This window comes from Phoenix dactylifera, chromosome 16 (assembly GCF_051530095.1).
Source record: "Phoenix dactylifera cultivar Ajwa chromosome 16, Ajwa_hap1_PhDact_Kaust_v1.1, whole genome shotgun sequence".
NCBI lineage: Eukaryota > Viridiplantae > Streptophyta > Magnoliopsida > Arecales > Arecaceae > Phoenix > Phoenix dactylifera.
This window is the reverse complement of record NC_143205.1, coordinates 23,708,941-23,732,661: the sequence shown is the minus strand read 5'-3', so window position 1 is coordinate 23,732,661 and position 23,721 is coordinate 23,708,941. Positions and strand designations below refer to the sequence as shown.

The following is a 23,721-nucleotide window of genomic DNA, read 5'->3' as shown; positions in this document are numbered from 1 at the left end:
ACATACTATCAGAAGGTTTGTGGATTAAATATATTTAATCTATTTGAATTCTGTTTATTTTGTTTCTGATCTGTTTAATTTGACCTACCTAACCTATTGAGTCGGTTTAAATCTATTTAAACCATTAAAAATCCATCTAACTCGTTTAACTTGACTTAACCTGTTTAATAAATGGGTTATGTGGGTCGGACCGCTTACCTATTAATTAATAAATAGATCGAATTTAGATTTCAAATTTAATCTGTTGAATAAATATATTAGATTTGGGTTAATAAATTTTTTATCTGGTCAGTAGCCGATTCAATCCGTATTTGATGTGATCCAATTCAATTGCCACCCTTATCTGGAGGCTGCCCTCTACACGAGCAGATTTTGGCGCACCGGGGAGGGCTTTTTAGTTTGCCATGGGCGTGTTGGTGTCTTTCTTGGTGCGATACAAGAATAATGGCTGTTGAGGGTGGCGTTGCCAAAGGTACAATTAGCAGGGGAGCAACTTTTCTCATGCACAAACTGAATGCGCAGGGCATCGTCCGACTCTCCACCTGCAAAAGAATCAAGTCGTTATCTACAATAAATACCGTTATTATTGTTCCAGGAAATTGATAAATACACTCCATGGGTCAAGAAATTTTTTATTACTTTCCAAATATAGATATAAAGAACATAAACAACCCAAAAGGTATACCCCAAGATTTATCATACTGATCAATATCGTATCATATCGATACTCGGTACAACTTGTTATCTCGCACCATACCATAAACCAATACTGTAATTGGATGGTATCGATACGAGATCAAAAATACTAAAACGATAATTTGATATATCCATATTAGTTTGTTATTTATAATTTTTTTAGTCAAAAATACTATTTATCGCCGGATTTAGCAGCATAACGTCGGAGTTGAGCTCACTACAGTGGCCGTGTGGGTGAAGGCTATTACTTGTGCTGCGGGGTTCATAGAGAAAGATGGTCCAGATTGCGGAGTCAGTCGAGTGGAGTCGGCACTACGACTGGCGACGACAGCGGTGCAGGCTGTCGGGGATGCTCCAGACGGTGGCAGGCCTGCTGACGGGCAACAAGATCAACCATCCTCAGCTGCGATAGGTGATCACTCTGTAGCAGTCAAAAGGGCTAAGAGTGCTCTGACTTTGGGGGCGATGGAAGGAGCAGCTAGCTGTGGGCCGGCCCAGCAACAAAAGTCTGGGAAAGGTCCCGTTTTGTCTTGTGTTGAAGAATGAAGATCTAGAATTATAGGAGAGTTTGCAATCCCTCCTTCACTATCTCATTTAGGAGATTGATCCAAGTGCATGGCTCGGATATTTATTTTTTGTATGAGATGCAATTCTTTGGCGACAGCCTTCTCTGAGTTCAGCGTTGGTTCTCAGCAATATGGGGTCCTATGCCATTGATTCTCAAAATTTGTCGAGGGTATTATTGTGCTTTGGAAGCAGGGTGTAGCCACCGTGGATGTATTCCATAACTGCCCCAGTAAGTTGTAATGATAATTTCAAAACTCAATGAATATTCTTGAATTTTATTGGATGTGTATGCCGGTACTGATTACAAGGGGCAGAGGATACTTCTGGGGGAGAGATGACTAGTCTTGTGGCACAAGGACAAGGTGTTCTAACGCTTGTTGTTGGTGGCTTCAACTTACATCTAGAGTCCCAAGGAGGAAAGAGGAGGCGAGGTACAAAATTGAAAGTCGAAACGGAGTCTCCTTTCAAAGGCACGACGCCAATGGTCGGGATGCTGTCAGCGTTAATCGTCCCGTGCTGTAATCTCCAATGCCAGAAAATTAATCGGGCCTCGGCATGTCCTGGGCCTGCTTAAAATTGGGCTGGGCTAGCGGTTTAGATGGGGTCTACGTCACATGAGGACATTGGTGATGTTCGTTGCAGGGCTTTGGATTTTGCTTGAGGATGCGTTTCTGTTGTGACCCTGCCACGTTTTATAAGGAGCTGGGACGGGGAGGGGTCCGTATAGAGCAGCATTAATTTGTAAACCGCTATCAAGAAAATGAAAAAAGGAATAGTTTTAAACATGTTCACTATGTATGCCTCTTGGACATTTAGTATAAGATGAGTCGAAGTTGTTTTCTAGTCAGAGAAGGGCATTGCAAAGTTTTCTAGTCCAAGGTGTTTCAAGGAACAAGCGTCTCATGCATGCATGCCGAAGGACAAAATAATTGTGCCAAAAACTTGCATGAATTATATAAGATGATGACCGATGAGTATAAAGCTATAGCCATTATGATATCATAATCGCCATTACAATGATTTCAGGCTCCATCCATTATATCATATATATGATTACAGAGAAAAGATAAAAACCATTATAGCATCTTATTCATCATTGTGATATTTTATTATATTATAAATAACGTCATTTTATTGTAAACTATAATTTCTTAAAATTTATTTGCATCAATTTTGTCTTTAAAAAAGATTATATAGTTTGAAAAATAAATATATAATCATTATACTGTTGATAACACCCTCCCGGGCCACACCACTAGGGAAGAACGATATAATCACTACATTAACAATTTTGATTAGGGTCTGCCGTAGTGGGATAACTTTTTTTTTTTTTTTTTAAGAGCCTGGTTAGCTGGGGGTAATGTGACGTGGAAAAATAAATAAATCTCATGTCATGTCAGATTGCTATATTTGATATAAAAGGTACACAAGATATGAAAAAATAAATAATAGTTCTCATGTTTATTTTTTGAAAAAAAAGATAAAACAAATACCATTTGTTTATCCACGATGGATAATCGGTAATATAAAAATATTATTTCTTGACAGAAATATTCTCATTTGTGTTATATTAATTATATTAAACAATTAATATTAATTATATTAATATATATTATATTAATTTTTATATTAATATTATATTAATATATTTTAAATATATTGACTAATAAAATTCATAAATAATAAGATATTTAATATATTATTATATTTATTATCAAATTCCAATTATTAATAAAAAATAATAAATATTTATTAATTATCAATAAATCTAACATAGGATCTGTTAATAAATAATATAGTTATTTATATACCAAAGCATACTAAAATTTATTTATAATAAAATTTATATTTTTTAATATATATATAATTAACTTAAAAATATTTATTAATTTATGTAAATATATTTTAATATATAAAATAATTAATATTGGTGGTGTTTATGTAAGTAGGACATAAATGGCCAAACGAATCGGTAAGATAAGGGGATATTAATGTTATTAAAACCTTGATGAATATTAAAATACTCTGGTCTTAAGGTTTAAAGTCCCGGCGCTTTGCATCACCTGCATCAGGCATCGAGTAATGCCCTTGAGTATTGATGACTGTTTTATATTATGTTTTAATGAAATTTATATGCAAGTATTAATGCTGTATACGGTGTTACGAAAAGTTGGTGGGGAGTAGTTCAGCCTACACCAGCTTCGGAGGAAGTTACAATAACAAATTTGATTGTAATATTTATAAGTTAATGGGTTCACGTGCAAAACATCCTGATGCTCAGTTTTCAAGTAACCTCCAATACGCCGCTTGCGGGAAGCACTTGGGTGGTTCTATATACACCCCCCCTATTGCTCAGGACACCCCCCAAAAATTAAAAAAAAATTAAATACTCTCTACACCCCCCATTTGCTAAGGACACCCCTAAAAAATTAAAAATTCCTAAATTACCCCCCACCCTCCCCACCCCCTCACCTAAATTGCTCTCTACACCCCCCAAACCCCCCCACCCCGCTCTTCCCCTCCAAAACACCCGCCGGCTTCTCCCTTCCGCCCAAAAAACCTCGCCTCAAGCACCTCGCCGGCGGCCAAACCCCCTCCGTCTCCCTTTGAACTGTTCCGCCCAAAGCACCTCGCCAACGCCCAAAACCCCCCCGTTCCCCCTTCTCCCTCTCATCGCCGGCATTCTCCCGATCTCCGACCACCTCGCCGGCTTCTCCCGAAATTTTTTTTTTTCACGGTTCGTGCTCCGTTCGGCACTGGATCGCCGAACAAAAGGCTTCTGTTCGGCTGAACAGTGCCGGACAGAAGCCTTCTGTTCGGCACTGTGCAGCCGAACAGATCTGTTCGGTTGAGGGTTGCCGAACAGAAGGCTTCTGTTCGGCACTGTTCAGCCGAACAGAAGCCTTTTGTTCGGCGATCCAGTGCCGAACGGAGCACGAACCGTGAAAAAAAAAAAATTCGAAACAAGGGGGAACACGTACCTTTGCGGCCGATTCTTCGTCCCAAATCACTAGTTGCTTGTCCATGCTTCGAATGGGGCTTAAATCTCCTTCAAAGATGGCCTAAACGATGTAAATGGATCGAGGGGTTTAAGGGGGGTTTGAGGGGGGTTTTTTTTTCTTTTCAAAACGAAACGGAGGAGGAGGAAGGGGGGGTGTATGAGAAAATTTCAAGGGCAATATGGTAATTACACTAAAGGTTAGTTTGGGTATTTTCTTTTTGGTTTTTGGGGGGTGTCCTTAGCAATAGGGGGGTGTATATAGAACCACCCGAAGCACTTCAGACTTCTGATAAATATTTTTACATAAAACACCTTATACGACGTAAGTATTACAAATAAGTTCTTACGGAGAGAGGGAGAGCGAGAACGAGCGAGCGAGCTCGAGGGAGGGAGAGAGATGGTGGAATCGACGGGAGGGATCGAGGTCTCGGGCCTTCAATTCGCTTACGAGGGCCAGCCTCCGTTGTTCACGAAGTTTAATCTCGAGATCTCTCCGGGCGATCGTTGCCTCCTCATTGGTGCCAATGGATCCGGTACCCTTCCCTTTCTTTTCCACTTTTAGATTCCCTGATTCCTCCTCCCCCCTCCTTTCTTCCAAACAAAACCATGTTTCTGGCTTGAATTATCTCTTTACTCAGGATAAAACCCTAATTTCACCAAGGTTTTCTGCCCCCAATCGAGTAGAAGATCTTACAGCGAACAAATCCGGTTTGTTTTTTGCTTCTTGAAAAAAAAAAGAGCAAAGGGATTTCTATCCAGATCTATTTTGTATATTATAAATATTCTAATTTCAAGGGATGGATTTTAAACTGATGGGTTTCATGAGTTAGTCTGATTAGAAAAATCTGATTTTTGGACGTATCTGGGAGCAAATTCAGTTTTTTCTCCTGAAATTAATTCAATACGTCAGAAGAATCAAATTCGGTTTATTCATGTTGTAATGAAACATGGATTTATTGAGTGACTCGAATAGATTTGGAGGATTTGGTCCACCGAGTATACACGTATGTTCTATCTCTAATTATTTACTGGTAATATCTCATTGCTATAGTTAATCATCTTGATATCCTGCTATTCCTCGTGATTATTTGGTCCTTCTTTATGTGTTTGACTGTTTTTTCCCCCACTGGAACTGCGATGAATGATGATAGAAAGGGTTGCTCTGATGAGGTGTACCAAAAATTTGATCGAATCATAACATTTACTATGAGGACGGAAATCAACATATCCTTGGTCATTTAAATGTGGAAGTTGATCAAGTTGAAGTTCCATGCAGGGAAGAGAGATATGGTATGGTATGAGTAGCTGTAACAAGGAAACGTTAAGGAACAACATGGTGTCTTAGAAGAAAGTTAGACCACTCTCTCCTTCTACTAGAGAGATAAAGGGCACTCTAAGAATTCTACTCATTCTTGATGATTTTGCAGAACAACTTCATCATTTTCATGTAAATTGATTGTCATTACAAAAGATGGCATCGAGTTTTCAACTCTTTCTTGAGTAATTTGTAGAACAAGCCCAGGATTGATTGTCATGAGAAAAGATGGCATCTAGATAAATTTCACTGGATTCTCTGCATATTGCTTGCAAGTAAAGAAATTTTGTTTCTTTCGTCTCAAAAGGAAGGACTTTGTTTTTATTTTTAAAGAAAAAATAATAAAAAAAACAGTCTGGAGGTACAACTTAATAATCTCTTGCTCTTCTCTTGCAGCTGCTTGCCTAGCTCTTTCCCAACAAAATATGTAGACTGCTTTTTGGGGGAAAAAACTTAATGTATAATGAATAAGATTTAGGTGTTCAGTGCTGATATATACTTCTGCAGGTAAGACTACTTTGTTGAAGATTCTAGCTGGGAAACATATGGTTGGAGGGAGGGATGTAGTGAGAGTCCTCAATCGTTCTGCTTTTCATGACACACAGCTGGTCTGTAGTGGTGACCTCGCCTATCTTGGAGGTTCTTGGAGTAAAACTATTGGTTCTGCTGTGAGTTTTTCCATTTTCTTGTTTTATTGGACCAAAACAAGCTCCATTAAAAAATTTTGGCTGTCAGTTAACCGTGACTGTATTGTAGTTGAGATGAGGGCATTTCTCCACATACATGCTTGTATAATCGTGGAACTCTGAGCAGAAGATTTTGCGCTTCTAACATACGATAGATTGGAAATTTAATCTTTGTAAGATTCATAGGAGGAGCTTGACCCATTGTAGCTTTATTCTGGAGCTTTTTTTTTGTTGCTTAACACTATTCACCCTATGATATAGCTAAAGATTTTCCCTTACCTTTTTTTCTTGAACATTATGGAAGAACATGTGTGCATGTTAACATTCGAATGTTTGTTGACAAATAGAGTAAAAAAAATTACATGGAAAATGATATCAATCTAACACTTTAGTTAATGATCATGTTTATACCAAACTCATTGTGGGAGAACATTATGTGAAGTTTTAAAGACTAAGGAAGTTATATAGTTGAAACTCTCATGTTCGCAAACATTTCTTAAACCATGCAGAATTGTTATGAACATAGCAAGCATTATTGAGTTCCTAGAAATGCCATGGTTTATGGAAATGATTTATCTTACTCAAATTCTTTTCCCAGGGGGATGTTCCACTCCAAGGTGACTTCTCTGCTGAGCATATGATTTTTGGAGGTATGTCATTGAGTGATATATGACATGCTCCAGGGAGAAAATGTCAGTTCTCCTAATATATTCTTCTCTAATTTCTCATATCTTAGATAATTTTCTATTTTATTGAATATAAGTTATTTCCATGCACATAGTAACAGAAAAAAAAACAGATTATTTATTCTTCAGATTTTTGGTGAATTCATGTTAAAATGACCCCTAGATTGTTTTCCTGCTAATTGCCAATACAAAAATAGTGTCTGTAGATGTTAATTACTTGTTTCTGTAGGAGTAGGGAAATCTTTCATGTCCGTGAGTCCAGAATATACTGGCGAAGTTTTAATAGATGTAGCAACTTCTCTGTTCATGTGCTTAGCAGCTGAAACAACTGATAGTTTGGGACTAAATGTATAATTTAGGATGCTGATTATTCCCCTTAATTTGAATCTTGAACAGTTGAAGGGATTGATCCTGCTAGGAGAGAGAAGCTCGTCAGTCTACTTGACATTGATCTTCAGTGGCGGATGCATAGAGTTTCTGATGGACAGCGCCGCCGTGTCCAAATTTGCATGGGCCTTCTTCACCCATACAAGGTTAAACTTTTCTAGTGTTTTTCTCCATGTTCAATGATCTGCCATTGAGGATATATGGTTGCTCTTCAACATTAAACTACAATTGCTGCCTTCTCTTTTGTTTCTGCATGTTATGAAATTGCCGTTTTACTAATTATTATATTGATTGCAGTTTGCAAAACATTGAACTCATATACAGAGCGAACATAATAACAAAAAATCAAATACAAAACAGGAATTAACGATGCATAATTTGAGACTTGAGCATAATCATGGTAAATATTCCCATTATCTCATTCATATGTTAGTTTCAATGATTAAAAAAAATACAAAATGTCTCAAAATTTTTGCCCTATTTATTATATAACTTTGTGAAATTGAGAGGATGAAAATTTTAATAAAATAAGCATATTTCTGCAACCACCTCATACAAAATGATTATTAATCTGCATCTGATCCATTGCCTATTAGTTACCCTTTCTTGTTTTACTGGAGATGCTATATAAGCATTGGCTCCTTAATATTTCCAGCCACAAAGTAGACGAGTTTTGCAACTAAGATTTTCCCTAATTTGCTTTCATAGTGGATGCTTTTGGTGTCTTGCTGTGCAAATTGTGAAAGTTCTATTTACATAAGTGCAAAAAAAAAAACCTAAAGCATATGTTCTGTAGTTTCCTTTGAACTCCTGAAATATTTTAGTACTCATTGGACTGGAAAATATGATTTCTTTGCATCCATCAGGCTTAATCTAGCAAGCACGGTTGTCTCCATAAAGGATGTCTAAATGAACTTTAAGGACATCATTTTCTTATTATTAGCTATCCCTACTTAAACCTTCAAGGAAATACAGGTTCTTTTGCTCGATGAGGTTACCGTGGACCTAGATGTTGTCACTAGAATGGATCTTCTTGACTTCTTCAAGGAAGAGTGTGAACAGGTAGAAATTCAATTTCATTCCTTTTGTTCTTATTTAGTTTCCCTTCACTATCTAAGTTCTAAAAATTTATTGTAGAGAGGAGCTACCATTGTTTATGCCACACATATATTTGATGGATTGGAGACATGGGCCACAGATGTGGCTTACATCCAAGATGGTGAGCTGAGAAGGTTTGGGAAACTGTCTGGCATTCATGAACTGAAAGGTTCCAACAACCTGCTCTCAGTTGTTGAATCATGGCTTCTATCTGAGTCCAAGAATCCAAGGAAGCAGCCCGTTAATTCTTCTGTCCAATCAAGCAGGGGCTCTCCCTTTGATTCTTCTCCTTTTAGATCATCCCGTCATATGGCCTACTATCGTTGATTGCTCCAGATCTAGAATTTTCATATATAGACTGTTCCAAACTTCTTATCAGTTCAATTTAAAGTTCCTGTCATATTTTTTTTCGTCCCCAATACGAGATGCTGTAATGGCTTTGTTGTACGTCTATTGAAGAAAAAAAAAACGTGCTGAGGCAAATAACTGTGGTTGGTCTGCTTAAGTCTTATCAGAAGTGTGTAATGCTCATTCTGAGCAACTTTAACTGAAGCAGCAGGCACGCTGTAAATTAGATTCTTAAATAAAGAACATGGCAAAAGCATGCTTTGGATTGATAGTTTTTACGCTTCTGATTTTTGGAAGCTTTCCGGTAGACTCATCATTGATGCAATATATTCTTGTGGACTTGCATATTTACTTGTTTTTCCAAGAGGGGAATTGCATATGCTGCTGATGGAGCACACTAGCATCATTTTCAGAAGGTGATTCATTTTCTGGTGCTGCCTTTTGGGAATTGATTTTCAGAACTGCTATAGGTGCGTTGCTGCTTGTACTGCTTTGATGTCAAGGCCTGTTTCATTCAGGTTTAGAGTACATTGTAGCACTATCCCATCTTGTATTATTTGACAGGAAATCCAACAAAAAGAATCGTTTGTCTTTTGAGTTTCTGGTCCGTCGATTTTAGTGTTTCTGTGATGACTGATGAAGTAATTGCCTTTGGCTACCATTTTCACAGAGGCAATGCATGGTTGCTTTTTCTCATACAGGATCCTACCCGGACCACGCCAAGCCAATACTCGCACCCTATTCTCCCTTCTGTAAAACTGGCAGATGCATCAAATAACCAGTTAATTCTCAATGACCACCCAGTGGCAAGTCTATCTTTGTTGGTATGGATATCCAGCAAAAGTTTGTCAGCCAAGCCGCTATTAGCTTCCAGTTGGTTATTTACTACTGTAAACGCTTCCAGAGGAGCTTGATAATTTCTTTTATATGCATATATCTTCCAAGGAATTCAGTCACAAGGTCATCCCTCTAGTGAGATTTGATCACCGAGTAAAAAACTTAAATACAGTTGGCTTTCAACCTAATATATCAATCTTCTATGAGATCTTGCTCAGTCTGAAATTTGAAAAATTCTGGTCAAAAATGAAAGGCAATGCTGATACAAGGAGTTGCATCCAGTCGGCAAGGCAAAGACAGCAAAACCAAACCCTTTGTTTTCAATCATCTTCTAGAGTTAAAATCTTCAAGCCAGGGTGCCATTCATGGCATGCGCATTTTTTAGATTGGAAGGAAAGGAGCAGACAGCATGGCTGGCCTCCTAATGATGGATGTCGTGCGACGAAACCCAATCAGTGCTTCTGACCAGATAATCACAATATCTTGCCAATGATTTTCACATGCAGTGCTGAGCTTTAGGACCATAAAGGTAATGTCATCTTCATATCCTTTGATGCGAGAATGTTGAAGGTGTTTGAGCTTGACAGCATGTGTCTGGTCTTGTCTTAAAAACCTCAACCAGGTGTCATTTCATTGCATATGATAATAGATTGGCAGACCAAATTTACCAATGGAGGGCATTTGGATCCTCAGATTGAAGTTATAGATACAAGCTAGGCACCAAGATTACTCTATTTACAAGACTTCATGCATTGCCTTATGGATGTCCCACATGTAGGTTCGGAGATGAATTAATTTGAAATTGGCACATTCTGCTTAGAGGATATATACCATTGGAGCAGCATCAAAACAGCATCTGCGAGTCCAAAGGGAAGATGGAGATGCTCCCTGAAAGGTACACAATAATTGAAAAACGACAAGTTCAGAATTGGATCATCCTCCGAAGAGGCACCAGGCGTTTCCTTTTGTCACCTTATTCTTCTTGATGCATTTAGAAAATTATACCCAAGTGCTTAAATCATTTGTTATTTTTAACGCTACAAAATATATTGAGTTAGGAACAGGATTAGAAGAAGAAGAAGAAGAGGCTTGCATATAAACATCTCCTTTATTTTTTTTGACTGAAAAAGAAAGAATTAGGAAGGTACTTCCCCCTTATTTTATTATGATCAAACAAGGGTATGTACAGGTATTATGTACAAAATCGAAGGGAAAACAGGATAGTAAAGGGAGGAACAAGGAGTACAAAGGTGGACAGCACTCCTCTTCATTACAGAACACAACTCAACAGTTGGAGAATGACAAAGAAGCCAAATTGTTCCACAGTTGGTGGTGCCACTCCCCTAGCTTCCTTGAACACAGATGCTTCCAACTGTTAAGAGCATTTGATTGCATATAAACATCCTTAATTAAGCATTTCTTGCTGAAGAGCAGGGGTCCCGAAGATGATCATTCATTCCTTATCACATGTGAAGTTAGATTATATATATATATATATATACATATATGTATGTATATGTATATGTATATGTATATGTATATGTGTATATGTATATGTAGATGTAGATGTATATGTATATGTATATATGTATATGTATAGGTAAAAAATTTATGCTACTACATTCGTTGTCACTTGGACCACTCAGAGTTGATCATGAAATGAACTCTCGAGTTTAAATCAAAATATTTGTTTTCATTGTTGGATTCTGCCTTTCTTCCCTTAATTTGAGAGATAGAAACTACATGCATCTGGTCCAGGATTGAAGGCCATCGCCCACCACCCTTACATTAATTGCAATGCCAGATAGCTGCTTCTAAGACCATTATAGACAAGCCGTTACGGCCCAACACGGACCGGTGGGGCAGCTCAAAATAGCCGGAGGTGCTCCTATCTTTGGCATAAAATCTACAAGTATGTGCCCACTGCCTTGGCTAACTCCAGGTAACTGATTGGTGATGAGCGGAGTGTGGATGTGGTGGAGGATCCTTGAGTGGACTCTCTCTCGATGAGGCTCTGGCCGACTATGGTCAACATCAAGGCCGTGAACAGACACCGGCTTTACAATATTCCCCGCCTAGAGGAGGATGGGTGGGATGCCAACTGAATCGATCAGTTGTTTTGGGAGCATCTCGTAGAGAGAGTCCAGATGCTTTCTGTTCTAGGGTGTGCTAGTCTGGACGTGAGGGTGTGGAGTATGTCTTGCAGATCCAGAGTCAGAATGGGAGCTATCTATCGCATCCTCCAAAGTGAGCAGCGCCTGGAGCTGGACTGTGCCTAGATATGGAGGTTCGGTCTTTACCCAAGGTGGCTCTGTTCCTCTGTAAGGTGGCCTGGGGCTGGCTGCCGACGAGATTGGTGTTGTGCGGGCAGGGATTGGGTATCTATCCCTAGTGCCCTGAGTGTTAGGTGGATGAGACCGTGGACCACGCTCTGTTTCACTGTGAGCGTTCTATGAGGGTCTGGAGGCTCGTCGCGATGCTGCTGGATGCTTGGTGCCACTCGAGCTCTTTCTTGCAAGCACTCAGACGGTGGGCCGTCGTCTTCCAGACTCAGCAGGTAGCCGTTGGAGCGATCTATACTGCTTATCAGATATGGCTGGCTAAAATGCTTGGACTTTTGGTAAGAACAGCCCTTTACTGAGGTTCGTTGTAGAGTGGGCCCAGGTACAAGTGGTAGAGATTACCCATGCAGAACCATCGGATGAGCTTTTAATAGCTTGGGGCACTTGAAGCTCTACTTCTCCTTATGTAGCGTCTCGAACGGTATTTTTCACCTAAGAGCCCCCACCCTCAAGTTTTTTCGAGGTCAAATTCGATGAATGCATGCTAGATGGTGGCATCATTAGAGGCCCATACTCTAGTGTGGTGGTTGCCAGATCGTTGACACCTCGATCTTAGAGGCTGAGCTGAGGGCGGCAAGGGCCGGTTTGGGCCATGCTCGACGCGTATTGCAGGCTAGAACAGTTATACTTGAGGATGATTCAGTTACAGTGATCGGTTGGATCCAGAGAGGCACCGACGACGTGGGTGGGTGCTACCCCTTGCTTCGAGACATTGGGGCCATGGTTAGTGGCAGCGTGGCATTCCATGCCATGCACGTTTATAGAAAGGCTAACAGGGCCGCGGACTGAGTGGTCTCGTATGTGGCCTAGAGCGCTCTAGAGGCGCCCTGTGGGTTGAGGAATGGAAGTTGCCTAGAACGCTCCATGATTTACTGTTTTTTGAATTTTTCGGATATGTCCGTACTAAAACGGTATGAATCATCTATTTTAGCAAAAAAAAAAACCTATTATAGAACTCATACCTTCCAAAATAAATATCACAACAGTCTCCCGGGGGGAGAGAGAGAGAGAGAGAAGTTTGCAACTCTTATAGCATTAGGATTTGTGAGCTTTTTCATTCATGGTGAGCAGAAAAGAGGCAACTTTGAGAAGCAAGGCCACATGAGGAGGGGACCATAAATGCTTTCGAAGGCCTCACAAAGGGCCAGTCACGTGAACTGACAAAAGAGGCAGGGGGAAAGCATGGAGGGATGGTGGTCCCATGGACCTCCCATGGCCCAGTAGAGAGAGATTTGCCCTTCCTCGACAAGAGCAGAGGTGAAAACAGGCTCCTTGCAGAGATACCCAACTGACCGAACCAACCAGCAACTAGGTCACACAAAAGAGAGCAGAGAGAACCAGCACCATGGTTGGTGATTCATATGATGAGAGGTTTTGAAAGCAAGTTGTTCACAAAGTTGATACGCCATAATACGTATCCCTGGAAGTAAAGGTTCGTATGTTTGATGGTAGAAGTGGCTTTACCAATAACACGAGGCTAGGTTGTATGTGAAAATAACTTGGACCTAGCATTGATCGCATCCACACCTGCACTTGTTTTTTGTTGGGGTGCAAGTGGAAAGGATTTCTTTTGAATTGGAATCATGGATCAGGTCTGGATCCAATTTAAACTTACCAATCCTCTACCTTAAGAAGAGGAGAGGAGGTATGATTGGAGTTATATCAAAAACTTAACGATTTTAATATGCATGCATCCTATTTCTCAAAAAAAGGGAAAAAAATTCGCATGCCTCTAGAGATGTTAAAAGATGAATTTTTAAAGAGAGTGTCAAACTAATTTAGTTGGCAAAATTTTCGAAGGTCCATAATAAAAAAATTGGGCTGAGTCTCATCCTCAGCTCAATTTTAGCGAGATTTGTATATTTTTTGAAAAAAAGTCTACCACAATAAGTTAGATCTTAGTTGAGAGAAATATAGAAGGAGTTTCTGCACAAAGACATAATATGTTTTGACCTTGTATTTTTCTAGATTGGTTATTCTCTTCATGTCTTCTCTATGTTATTTCTATAGACCAATTATAATCTTTATATCTGCTCATTATAGCTTTCTACATAACCCTCCTCCTCCATCTCTCTCAATCCTACGATGAAACACAGCTTGGAAGATCGAGTTGATAATCTGTTGGTCTTCAAAGACTTTACTGGCGTACCAAAAAACCTACCAAAAAGAAGAGAGAAGGAAAAATCAAACAGAGAGCTCTTAGTCAATTCCTACACGTCTTAGTTAGATAGGCGTTTACATTTGGTCTTGCAAATGATGAATGGCTCCTAACCAATGCATTGAACTTTTCGAAGCAGGAATAGCGGACCGGCAAGCTAAATCAATTCAGATATTTACTTCAATATCCTGGTCCGATGTAACTTGTTTGGCAAATAGACCATCACCATATTTTCCTCTTACTTTTTGATATATTATAGTGGAAAGCCAAATGCTATACATATTTTTTTTACCATTAGCCACTCATTTTTACTTTTTTTTTTTGAATATGATCTGCTATCTCTAAATTGTATATAAATAAAAAATCATATGATTTGAAAAACTTTAATCCATGCATCAAAATATATAAGTAGCTAAAAAATGGTAGGATTTTGAATCACCAATGTAAAACTGTCATCATTGAATTCCAAAAAAAAAAGATGTTACACCGTTAATTGCTCTGCACTTGATATTTTAATAAATAGGCACGCCTTTGAACACGAGACAACTCAAGTTACAGCCCCTTGGAAAGGTCAAATTGGTTGTATATTGACAAAAATCAATTATAGGTCAACCATTTGGAACGGACCTAAGGTCGACCATTCTTTTCAGCCCCCTACCAGAGAAGGATTTCTTGCTAGGATTTAAAATTTGAACAATGGCCCATAGCTTCCATTAGCGGGAGACACAATGCAACCTTTGTTCACGAGGGGCAATAGTAGTTGTTCCATCCCTGCTGTTATAAAATAGCCACAGACCTGTGACTCCAATTCTAAACGTTATAGTATGGTCGTATTCTTTAACAAATATACCCTCCCAGATTTTCCTCTCGATCTCAGGACAAAACAAGATGCAATCCCAAAAGGGGCTCGTTGACATCTTTCTTCTGAGCTCGTGCAATGCAATAGAAACATTGAGTTTTTACGCAAGATGCTGCAACCATAGGTACTCCCACCGAAAACAAAACATGTTTAGCGCGGCAAATCATGATCTAATCCCACCCTAACATTTATTTTACGATAGTTCACACTATTTTTTTTTTGTGTGTGCCATATGTTAGAGCGGAAAAGTGACCGCGTACGTATCGTACATATTATCTTTCTTAAAAGACTTCTCTGGAAGGAAAGGGGTGGGTGACCTCTTCTTATAAGGCATAATCCTTTCCGCTACTCTTTCAATGTGAGACTAAAATTCCGAGTCCTCCATCTGCCCCCAACACCATGCAACATGAAAAACCTCATGTTTAGAGAAGGACTTTTAGCATTCTTTGAAGCTGTGTATTTTGGTTAATTGCCAATTGATTTTTTTTTTTGGTAACCAATTGGCCAATTGATATAGAAACTGAAATTTTAAGAAAATAAATCTCTCTTTCTCCCTCTCTCTCTCTACACACTTATGTACGTATATATAGTGAACCTAGACAAAATACAATTATATTTTAGTTCATTATATACATACATACATATACACATATATATACATACATACATATATATATATATATGTATATGTATACATACAGAGCTACCTACCTACGCTCATGCAAGGAACCAATCTTGGACGTCTTCTCCCGCTTGAGCGTGACACAAGAAAGGCTCATGATTTCTCGGGACTGGAGAGTTCACGTGAATACGAAGTGATGAACAATGATCATAATTTCCTAGAACGCAAGTGGCACAATTCTAAACGTAATAGGTGAACTTTGAGGAGACTCAGCGGTGGTGATTGACTGGATCCAAGGATGGATAGGTACGATGATGGTCATCCTCTTATTCGGGAGATACGCAGGATGGCTTAGTCGATGGGCGGCTTTCAGGCAGCTCATGTGTTTAGGAAGGCGGGCTGCAGACTGAGTCGTCTCCTATGTCGTTCGGCACTTCGAGAATTTTTTGTGGACGGATCAGATGTTTTTTTTTATTTTGTTGTCTTTACTTTCCCGTAATTTAGATGGGTGTACTCAAATTAGACTTATACGAATGAGTCCCCTCTTTTACACCCCCCCCAAAAAAAAAAAAAAACAACGGAAAAAAAAAAAACAACGAACGTAATAGTCGGAAAAAACCAGCGAAACGAGGGGCCCGCTACGGCGGTGGCACTTTCGTAGTTCTTCCTAAACAACAAGCCCTCATTTTAAATTTCTCTCTAGATGCACGCAATGGCACCCGGAAAGACCGAGACCACGGAGCAGAGAGAGTGGGTCAGACATTGTGTCAGCACTGCAACTGCGTGAACTTCGATCGTGTCCGGGGATCTCTCCATCCGTTGCCAAAAATCTTAGATCCGATTCATTCCTCTCTCTTCTCCGTTCTTTCGATTCCTCCCCCCCCCCCCCCCAATCTTCTCCTAATTCCTATCTATCTCGTTTGTGTTTGAGTCGATTCTTTTAGAATTTTCTTTTCTAGATCTGAGTGTTATTACCTAATCTAGGGCTCGTCGCTAGATCCTCCTCGATTTCCGGCGTTCCAGGTGATCTCTAAAAGCTAAATCCTGGACTGTTGTGGAAGCCGATCCAAGGTCCGGCCATGGAGGTGGAACTTGGAGAAGGTAACAGCAGAAAGTTCGATTTTTTCCAAGGTTTTACTGCTCTAATTCCTTATTCCAGGTTCAATCATGGTTTATCCCACTCAGTTGCCGCCCAAACACTCCAATCTTGGTTTTCCCACTGATATAAACCCTAGAACAAGTTTCAAGATTTTTTTTTTTTTTTTGAAAAGCTGATCTTTAGCTCCGATTTGCTGTAGTAGTAGATGAGTGGAATTAGGGCTTGGAGAGAAAACCGAGAATAAGAGGAGGAACCGAAGGAAGAGATCGAGGAATTGGGATGGAGGATCTATCGAGGTACGCTCACAGCCCGGCCCACCTCGCGGTGGCGCGGCGAGACCACGCGGGTCTCCGGCGGATCGTGGCGGCTCTACCCCGCCTCCCGAAGGCCGGAGAGGTCACCACCGAGGAGGAGTCGCTCGCCGCCGAGCTCACCTCCGACGCCGTCTCCGGCGTCATCGACCGCCGCGACGTCCCCCACCGCGAAACCCCCCTCCACCTCGCTGTCCGGCTTCGCGACCCGATCTCGGCGGAGATCCTCATGTCGGTCGGCGCCGACTGGTCCCTCCAGAACGAGCACGGCTGGTCCGCCCTCCAGGAGGCCGTGTGCACCCGGGAGGACAGCATCGCCATGATCATAGCACGCCACTACCAGCCCCTGGCTTGGGCCAAGTGGTGCCGCCGCCTCCCTCGCATCGTCGCGTCCATCGCCCGGATCAGGGACTTCTACATGGAGATCACCTTCCACTTCGAGAGCTCGGTGATCCCTTTCATCGGCCGGATTGCGCCGTCAGACACCTACCGGATATGGAAGCGGGGGCCGAACCTCAGGGCCGACATGACCCTCGCCGGCTTCGATGGGTTCCGGATCCAGCGCTCCGACCAGACGTTCCTCTTCCTTGGCGAGGGCTTGTCGTCGGAGGACGGAGGACCGTCGCTGCCTCCCGGGTCGTTGATCGTGCTGGCCCATAAGGAGAGAGAGATCACTAATGCTCTCGAAGGAGCTGGTGCCAAGCCCACAGAGGCGGAGGTGGCTCATGAGGTAGCCTTGATGTCGCAGACCAACATGTACCGGCCGGGGATTGATGTCACTCAGGCGGACCTGGTCTCGCACTTGAACTGGAGGCGGCAGGAGAGGACGGAGATGGTCGGGAGTTGGAAGGCCAAGGTCTACGACATGCTTCATGTGATGGTGAGTGTGAAGTCGAGGAGGGTCCCTGGTGCCATGACTGATGAGGAGTTATTTGCGGTTGACAATGAAGAAAGAACGGCGAATGGTGGGGAGCTCGATGGGGAGTTGGATGATGTCTTGACAGCTGAGGAGAGGATGCAACTGGATTCAGCTCTTCGGATGGGTCATGCAGAGGGTTTTGATGACAACGATGGGAAGGGTGGAGGATTTGAGAGTGTGGAGAACTCTGAGTCCAATGGTGTTACCAAGGAGAGGAAGAGCTGGTTTGGTTGGAGTAGTAAAAGGGCTTCCAAGAACAGTCGAGGGGAGGACATGGAGGATCCAAAAAACCAAAAGAAGTTGTCAAAGTTGACCCCAGAGAATGGAAATCAGAAAACGGAGTCCTCGAGAGAGGACCCTGGAGATACTAAGAAGGGGAAGGAGAAGGGCAGTAAGAAGAAGAAGGGTGGATCCGCGGGCGACTCTAATAAGCATGAGAGCGAGTACAAGAAGGGGTTGAGGCCGGTTTTGTGGTTAACACCAGACTTTCCTTTGAAAACGGATGAGCTTCTTCCCTTGCTTGATGTCTTAGCCAACAAGGTCAAGGCCGTGAGGAGGCTCAGGGAGCTTTTGACTACTAAGCTGCCTCAAGGCACCTTTCCTGTCAAGGTAACCCTTGCATTTGTGATACTCTTTACCATTTTGGTCTTATTCCCTTCATCGAACTTAAACCCTTTTAAAATGAGTTTGGATTGACAAAAGTTATCTCTCATGCAATTTTGGTTAACGATTAGCAGCATCTAATTTCGCAGTTTTATTACAAAAAGGAGTGGTTGATGATGATCTCTCATTCCTTTTGCAACCTTGATCTGCAGATCTAGGTTGCTGAGGTTTGTAGTGAATTTGGTACTCCCACGTGTATTCCAATTTTTCACATGTTCAGCTTTCAATTCTGCATCTCTTTTTGTTCAGAGCAATATGTGTTGGGCTTCTCTGTTAGGCATTATTAAAGATGCTTATGTTGTCTCAGTAACCATTGCATTTAGCTAAAGCTGACTGTCCTATCCTTCTGTGTGTTTTTTGATTATTGTTATAGGTGCCAGAATTTATAGGTGTCTTTGGCTATTAAAATAAAATGCACATGTTATTGTTCTCACTTACTCATAAATAGTCGAACCAATGAAGCTATAATCTCAATTTTTAACAGTGTCTTATTTAAAAGGTTTATCTGGGAGAGTATTTGTGGCAATACATTTTCTTTATGGGAACCCGAGGATTGTTTGGTTAGTATTTTGGATTCTCAATTTGAGGAAGAACTCTGTTCAATCTTATTTTAGTCAGGCATAATGAAGTCCTGAATCTACTTGATTGAGGGCCTTTTTGTTTGCCCGTAATTGGGCGTCTGAATTTAGTTCGCTCCTAGGGTGTCTGAATTTTCCTTTCTTTAAGTGTTTAATTGTCTATTCAGGAAAGTTCCATTAAAATCTACTAGAGTTTGGATCTTCTCGATCTGTCGTTTCTGATAGAACTGGAGAGTTCCAGACTTCCAGTTCACGGTTATGGACCATCTGCATATTGCATGACAGCCACATTGAGTGGGACACAGGACAAGGCAGGATGTGTACATCCCCTGCTCAAGCACGAGCCATTGAGGGATGTACCAATGGTCTGTGATTGAGAACTGGAGACTCCAGTTCAGTCGAGAAAAGAAGATCCCAACTCAACTTACTATGTGCTTGTATCATGGGCATCAGTGCTATTTACAAAGAACTTTTGCTTTGGTACATTACAGAGCTTTTTGACTTGTTTCTCTACATGACATTGATTCCAGCATTGAAGGTGAAAAGTTCTAAGATAAGTGCTCATGTTCATCCCAATTTCAGATATGACACAAAATTCTGGCCAATGAGTGGTTTCAAAGTTCTTTTATCTTCCATTTGCTCGGTTATATATTCTACTACTCCTTGCATGATCTTGAAGGTCTCCACCATAATACACATGCATATTTTCCTCCTCTAGAATTCTTGGCATTAATCTTTCTATATCTGGTTAAAGTTTTCCCGTTATTTTGTTTTTCTGGTGCTATATGTGGCATGCAAGCACTTTATGATAATGATCGTCCAATGAACATGAACATCATTGAAATTACTTAGCTACTTTCCACATCTATGATTTTATCCTTTAAAAGTTCTACTCGATTTCTAATATTATAATTTCATACTGTTCTTGACCATCCTAAATATGCTTAATTTTTCCGCCTTTCTACTTGATCTTTTATGAACATGCAATTCTGGATCTCTTCTAAGCATTCTCCACTGCTTTGCTTGTCTGCCTGATCGAATTTTCAATATCTAAATGGCAGACTGAATCTTCTTATGTGGGGTTAGTATCTACTGAGCATCCCATATAGTTTACTGATTTCTGGCTTTGATGAGAACAGCCTTAAGAAAGGAAAAAAGTTGGAATCATTAGTTTATGTATTAAAGTAAATAGAAAATTGTTTCGTTGATGGAAACTACTTGAAATGACCAACTTGATCTTTAAATATGTTGGTTAGGCGGTTTCATATTTAGAGAACAAGAAAAATCATTTGGCTGTGATCTAGATGATTTAGATGATTATGAGGGACACAATTAATCTGTGCCATGTAAAGATTTACCAGGTTGAGGGGCTTCTGGCTAGGAATGACTATTCATCTTCAGTGAAAGACATGAAAGCTTATTACATGATCAGCGAGGCAAGCAATCACTTGGTCTGGATAACTTACCGTAGTCCCATTTTTTGGATTGATGACCTGGTAATAGACGTGTATGACATTTACGGTAGTTGAACAGCTTTGTGATGTAAAAGTTTGTACCAGCTTTTCCTTTGAGAAGTGAAATTTATCAAAGGAAAAGCTGTTCACAAAGCTGGTACAAACTTTTCCATCGCAAAGCTGTTCAACTACCGTAAATGTCATACACCTACCGTAAATTTCTCAAACTTTTACTTTGAGAAATTTCACTTCTCAAAGGAAAAGCTGGTACTAACTTTTACATCACAAAGATGTTCAACTACCGTAAATGTCATACCTGTGTGGGCATGTGTTTAGTCCCACATCGGTTATTCGCTGGGTAGATCTTAGGTTCTTATACAGGATCAAGGAACCCAAATAATACCTTGCGGCTAGCCATTTTGGGTGAGGTCTTGGGTTGTTAGAAATGATATCAGAGCGGCCCGGCCCATAACCTATGTGAACTAGGGGACACTACAGCACGGATTCATTGGAGCTGACCACAAGCCGATTGTGGTATTTGTGCTTAGATTTGAATGAATTTGAACCCTTAGCCTGACGAGGACGTCAGGACTTGAACATGGAGAGTATGTAAGGACCTGTGTGGGCGTGTGTTTTGTCCCACATCAGTTATTCGCTGGGTAGATCTTGGGTACTTATATAGGATAAAAGAATCCAAATAATACCTTTCGACTAGCAATTTTGGGTGAGGTCTTGGGTTGTTAGAAATGGTATCAGAGCAGAAAATACAAAATATATTTACAGTGGTTGAATAGCTTTATGATGTAAAAGTTTGTACCAGCTTTTCCTTTGAGAAGTGAAATTTCTAGTCCTGATAATTAGGTCAGCAGAAAATACAAAATGCTCTTTATAGTATAATTTTCGTTCGTTGTTTTTTTTTTTTAAAAAAAAGTGCTACAAAAATGAAGGGACATGGGCTATTTAATCTTGTTACTGTAGCCTTGTGGAACATAATCTTGGGCATGTTAACTGCTGAATGGTGTAAGATGTATGACTCTGGTAGTAACTGTCATAGGATAGATTATACAGCTACTGCTTTACAAGAGGTGAATATTTTTCTGCTTCTAATTAATCATTTGTAAGGAGGAGATAAGGGGAAATAATTTATCTAGAGCAATTCATCTTTCCTCACCTAACAGAAAGGGATTAGTGGTTTTTTTCTTTTGGAATAATGAGATATAAACTTGGGTACGCCAACTGCTAGATCATCAGGCAGTAGATATGTGCATCAGCCAGGGTGGGCCACAGTTCAGCATCTACTCCAAATTTGCTGTTCTGAGCCTGGACTGACCCAACATTGGGCCTAACCTTTGGAGCCGATGCCTCAGCTTTTTGAAGATGCTTGAATGCATTTTCCTTGATAGTAGACCAGAATGTTTGCTACAATGAGCTACTACAAAATGTTCTCCAAAGATATGACAGTTGTGTTCGTATTTTTTCATGATCTTTTTGTATTTATATAAGATAATATCCATCTATTTAGCTTTATTCAATTTGCAGAAGACAGACAGTATTCCATCCAGAAGTAAGCTTCCCATCTTCCCAACGCTGGGGGGCTTTCCAATTTAATCTTCGACGTCTCTTTATGGCAGTTGAATACTTGCCTTGTTCCCCTCTCTGTAGCACCATCTAATGGAGCAAGCCATGATGTGTTTTTAGAAAAACAAGAGCTTATTTGATAACTTGCTCCTTACTTTCCTGAGCTTCTATCTGTATTTTAATTGTCCAACTTTTTTTTCTGGGAACATGGTAAACCAGAAATTCTTATGTTCGTGATTCTTCATCCACCGATGCAGAAAATGCTCCAGTTTTCCATTCTCATATGAGGGGGGAAAGTTTAAGGGCAACAGTGAGAATTACACATACAATGAATTAATTCTCTCATTAGCAGCAAAAAGTCATAGCTACTTGTATCCCACCTTTGTATTTGTTATGGTTTTACCAGTCAGTTGCTTGATGTGTGCATCTAAGGATCCAAACTGCAAATCTAGTGATTTTTTAGATACTATTTTATTTGCATATATTACATATTTCACTTACCAAGATTGAGTTGAAGCTTTCTTTGCCATCTACTTCAGGTAGCCATCCCAATTGTTCCAACGATCCGAGTTCTTGTCACATTTACAAAGTTTGAAGAGCTACAGCCACCTGATGAATTTGCAACCCCACTTTCCAGCCCGACACATTTCCAGGAAAGCAAAGCCAAAGAATCAGAATCATCAGGTTCATGGTATTCATGGATGAGGGGAAGCCGGGGTGGGCAATCTAGTGATGGCAGTGATGGCCGAAGCTGGAAAGATGAGATTGATCCTTTCCATATACCTACAGACTACACTTGGCTTGATGCAAATGAAAAAAAGCGCCGAATGAAGGCCAAGAAGGTTAGAAGCAAGCGGGGTAGTAGTAGGAAGCAAACATCCAAAAGTTTGGATTGCCAGCAACTGACGGATGGTTTTGAGGAGTAAAAGACAGTATAATATTATTCATTTGCATTTGAAATCTTAGAGGAAGAAGTGATCTTGTTTATTTGGAAATTCAGTGACAAGTACATTATATCCTTGTTCTGATGCATTTTAATTTGTTTTTCCTTGTGTATTTTTGGAGATGCCAGTTGTTTTTAGTTTGTTTTTCTGGTTGAGGGTGCTTGTCCTCCTGTTGTATGAACACAATATTCTGTCACCCAGGAAAAGCAAAAAAAAGAAATATGTGATGTTTAATTGGAGAACATGACCTCCAGTTCATGTGATTTATTTTTCTTCTTTCATGAGGTACCAATTAATTAATCATCGGTCGCACGAATCTTCGTACCTTTCCGATGGATGATTTGCTCCGAGAATTTGTCTCCCCATTGAGGGCAAGTTTTTTTCCCTTGTTATTGTATTGTTGGTTTATCAGGAGTTTAATATCTCTCATATTACACGAAATTGGTTCAAGGATGGAGACGGGAGCTACAGGACTCAATTTTGGTGCTGTCGTGGGGCCAATTGGTAACTCAGATTCAGAATTTAACTTTATTTTTGAGAATTTTTGTGGTGGTACTACCAATTTTTTTAATT

At 40.3% G+C, this 23,721-nt stretch overlaps 2 protein-coding genes and 1 long non-coding RNA gene across 5 annotated transcripts; all 3 read left to right on the top strand.

The window, feature by feature from the left end:
- The first annotated feature begins 4,568 nt into the window (after positions 1-4,568).
- On the top strand, positions 4,569-9,055 carry ABCI19 (P-loop containing nucleoside triphosphate hydrolases superfamily protein). The gene is made up of 6 exons (XM_008812051.6): positions 4,569-4,797; positions 6,087-6,247; positions 6,864-6,915; positions 7,348-7,484; positions 8,314-8,400; positions 8,476-9,055. Exons 1-6 carry the CDS (start codon positions 4,662-4,664, stop codon positions 8,761-8,763), a joined length of 861 nt encoding a protein of 286 aa, XP_008810273.1. The 5' UTR covers positions 4,569-4,661; the 3' UTR covers positions 8,764-9,055.
- Positions 9,056-10,029: 974 nt separating this feature from the next.
- LOC148699814 (uncharacterized) lies at positions 10,030-10,869 on the top strand. The gene is made up of 3 exons (XR_015974043.1): positions 10,030-10,150; positions 10,400-10,516; positions 10,811-10,869. It is a non-coding gene; the product is annotated as an uncharacterized LOC148699814 (long non-coding RNA).
- Positions 10,870-16,297: 5,428 nt separating this feature from the next.
- On the top strand, positions 16,298-23,390 carry LOC103721720 (Ankyrin repeat family protein). 3 transcript variants are annotated; one of them, XM_008812042.6, is made up of 3 exons: positions 16,333-16,703; positions 16,904-18,540; positions 22,744-23,390. In XM_008812042.6, the coding sequence occupies exons 2-3, from the start codon at positions 16,981-16,983 to the stop codon at positions 23,128-23,130; spliced, it is 1,947 nt and encodes a 648-aa protein (XP_008810264.1). In that variant the 5' UTR covers positions 16,333-16,703; positions 16,904-16,980; the 3' UTR covers positions 23,131-23,390. The 3 variants fall into 3 exon arrangements, with proteins under 3 accessions (XP_038970938.1, XP_008810264.1, XP_017702265.1); XM_017846776.5 differs by having other exon boundaries at positions 16,901-18,540; XM_039115010.3 differs by having other exon boundaries at positions 16,298-18,540.
- The last annotated feature ends 331 nt before the right edge of the window (positions 23,391-23,721 follow it).

Excerpts from the sequence above, each read along its gene's own strand:
- ABCI19 (XM_008812051.6), top strand. The coding sequence starts at position 4,662 with ATGGTGGAATCGACGGGAGGGATCGAGGTCTCGGGCCTTCAATTCGCT. Across the intron at positions 7,485-8,313 it reads GCCTTCTTCACCCATACAAG|GTTCTTTTGCTCGATGAGGT; the intron begins GTTAAACTTTTC and ends AAGGAAATACAG. Across the intron at positions 8,401-8,475 it reads TCAAGGAAGAGTGTGAACAG|AGAGGAGCTACCATTGTTTA; the intron begins GTAGAAATTCAA and ends AATTTATTGTAG.
- LOC103721720 (XM_039115010.3), top strand. The coding sequence starts at position 16,981 with ATGGAGGATCTATCGAGGTACGCTCACAGCCCGGCCCACCTCGCGGTG. Across the intron at positions 18,541-22,743 it reads AAGGCACCTTTCCTGTCAAG|GTAGCCATCCCAATTGTTCC; the intron begins GTAACCCTTGCA and ends CATCTACTTCAG.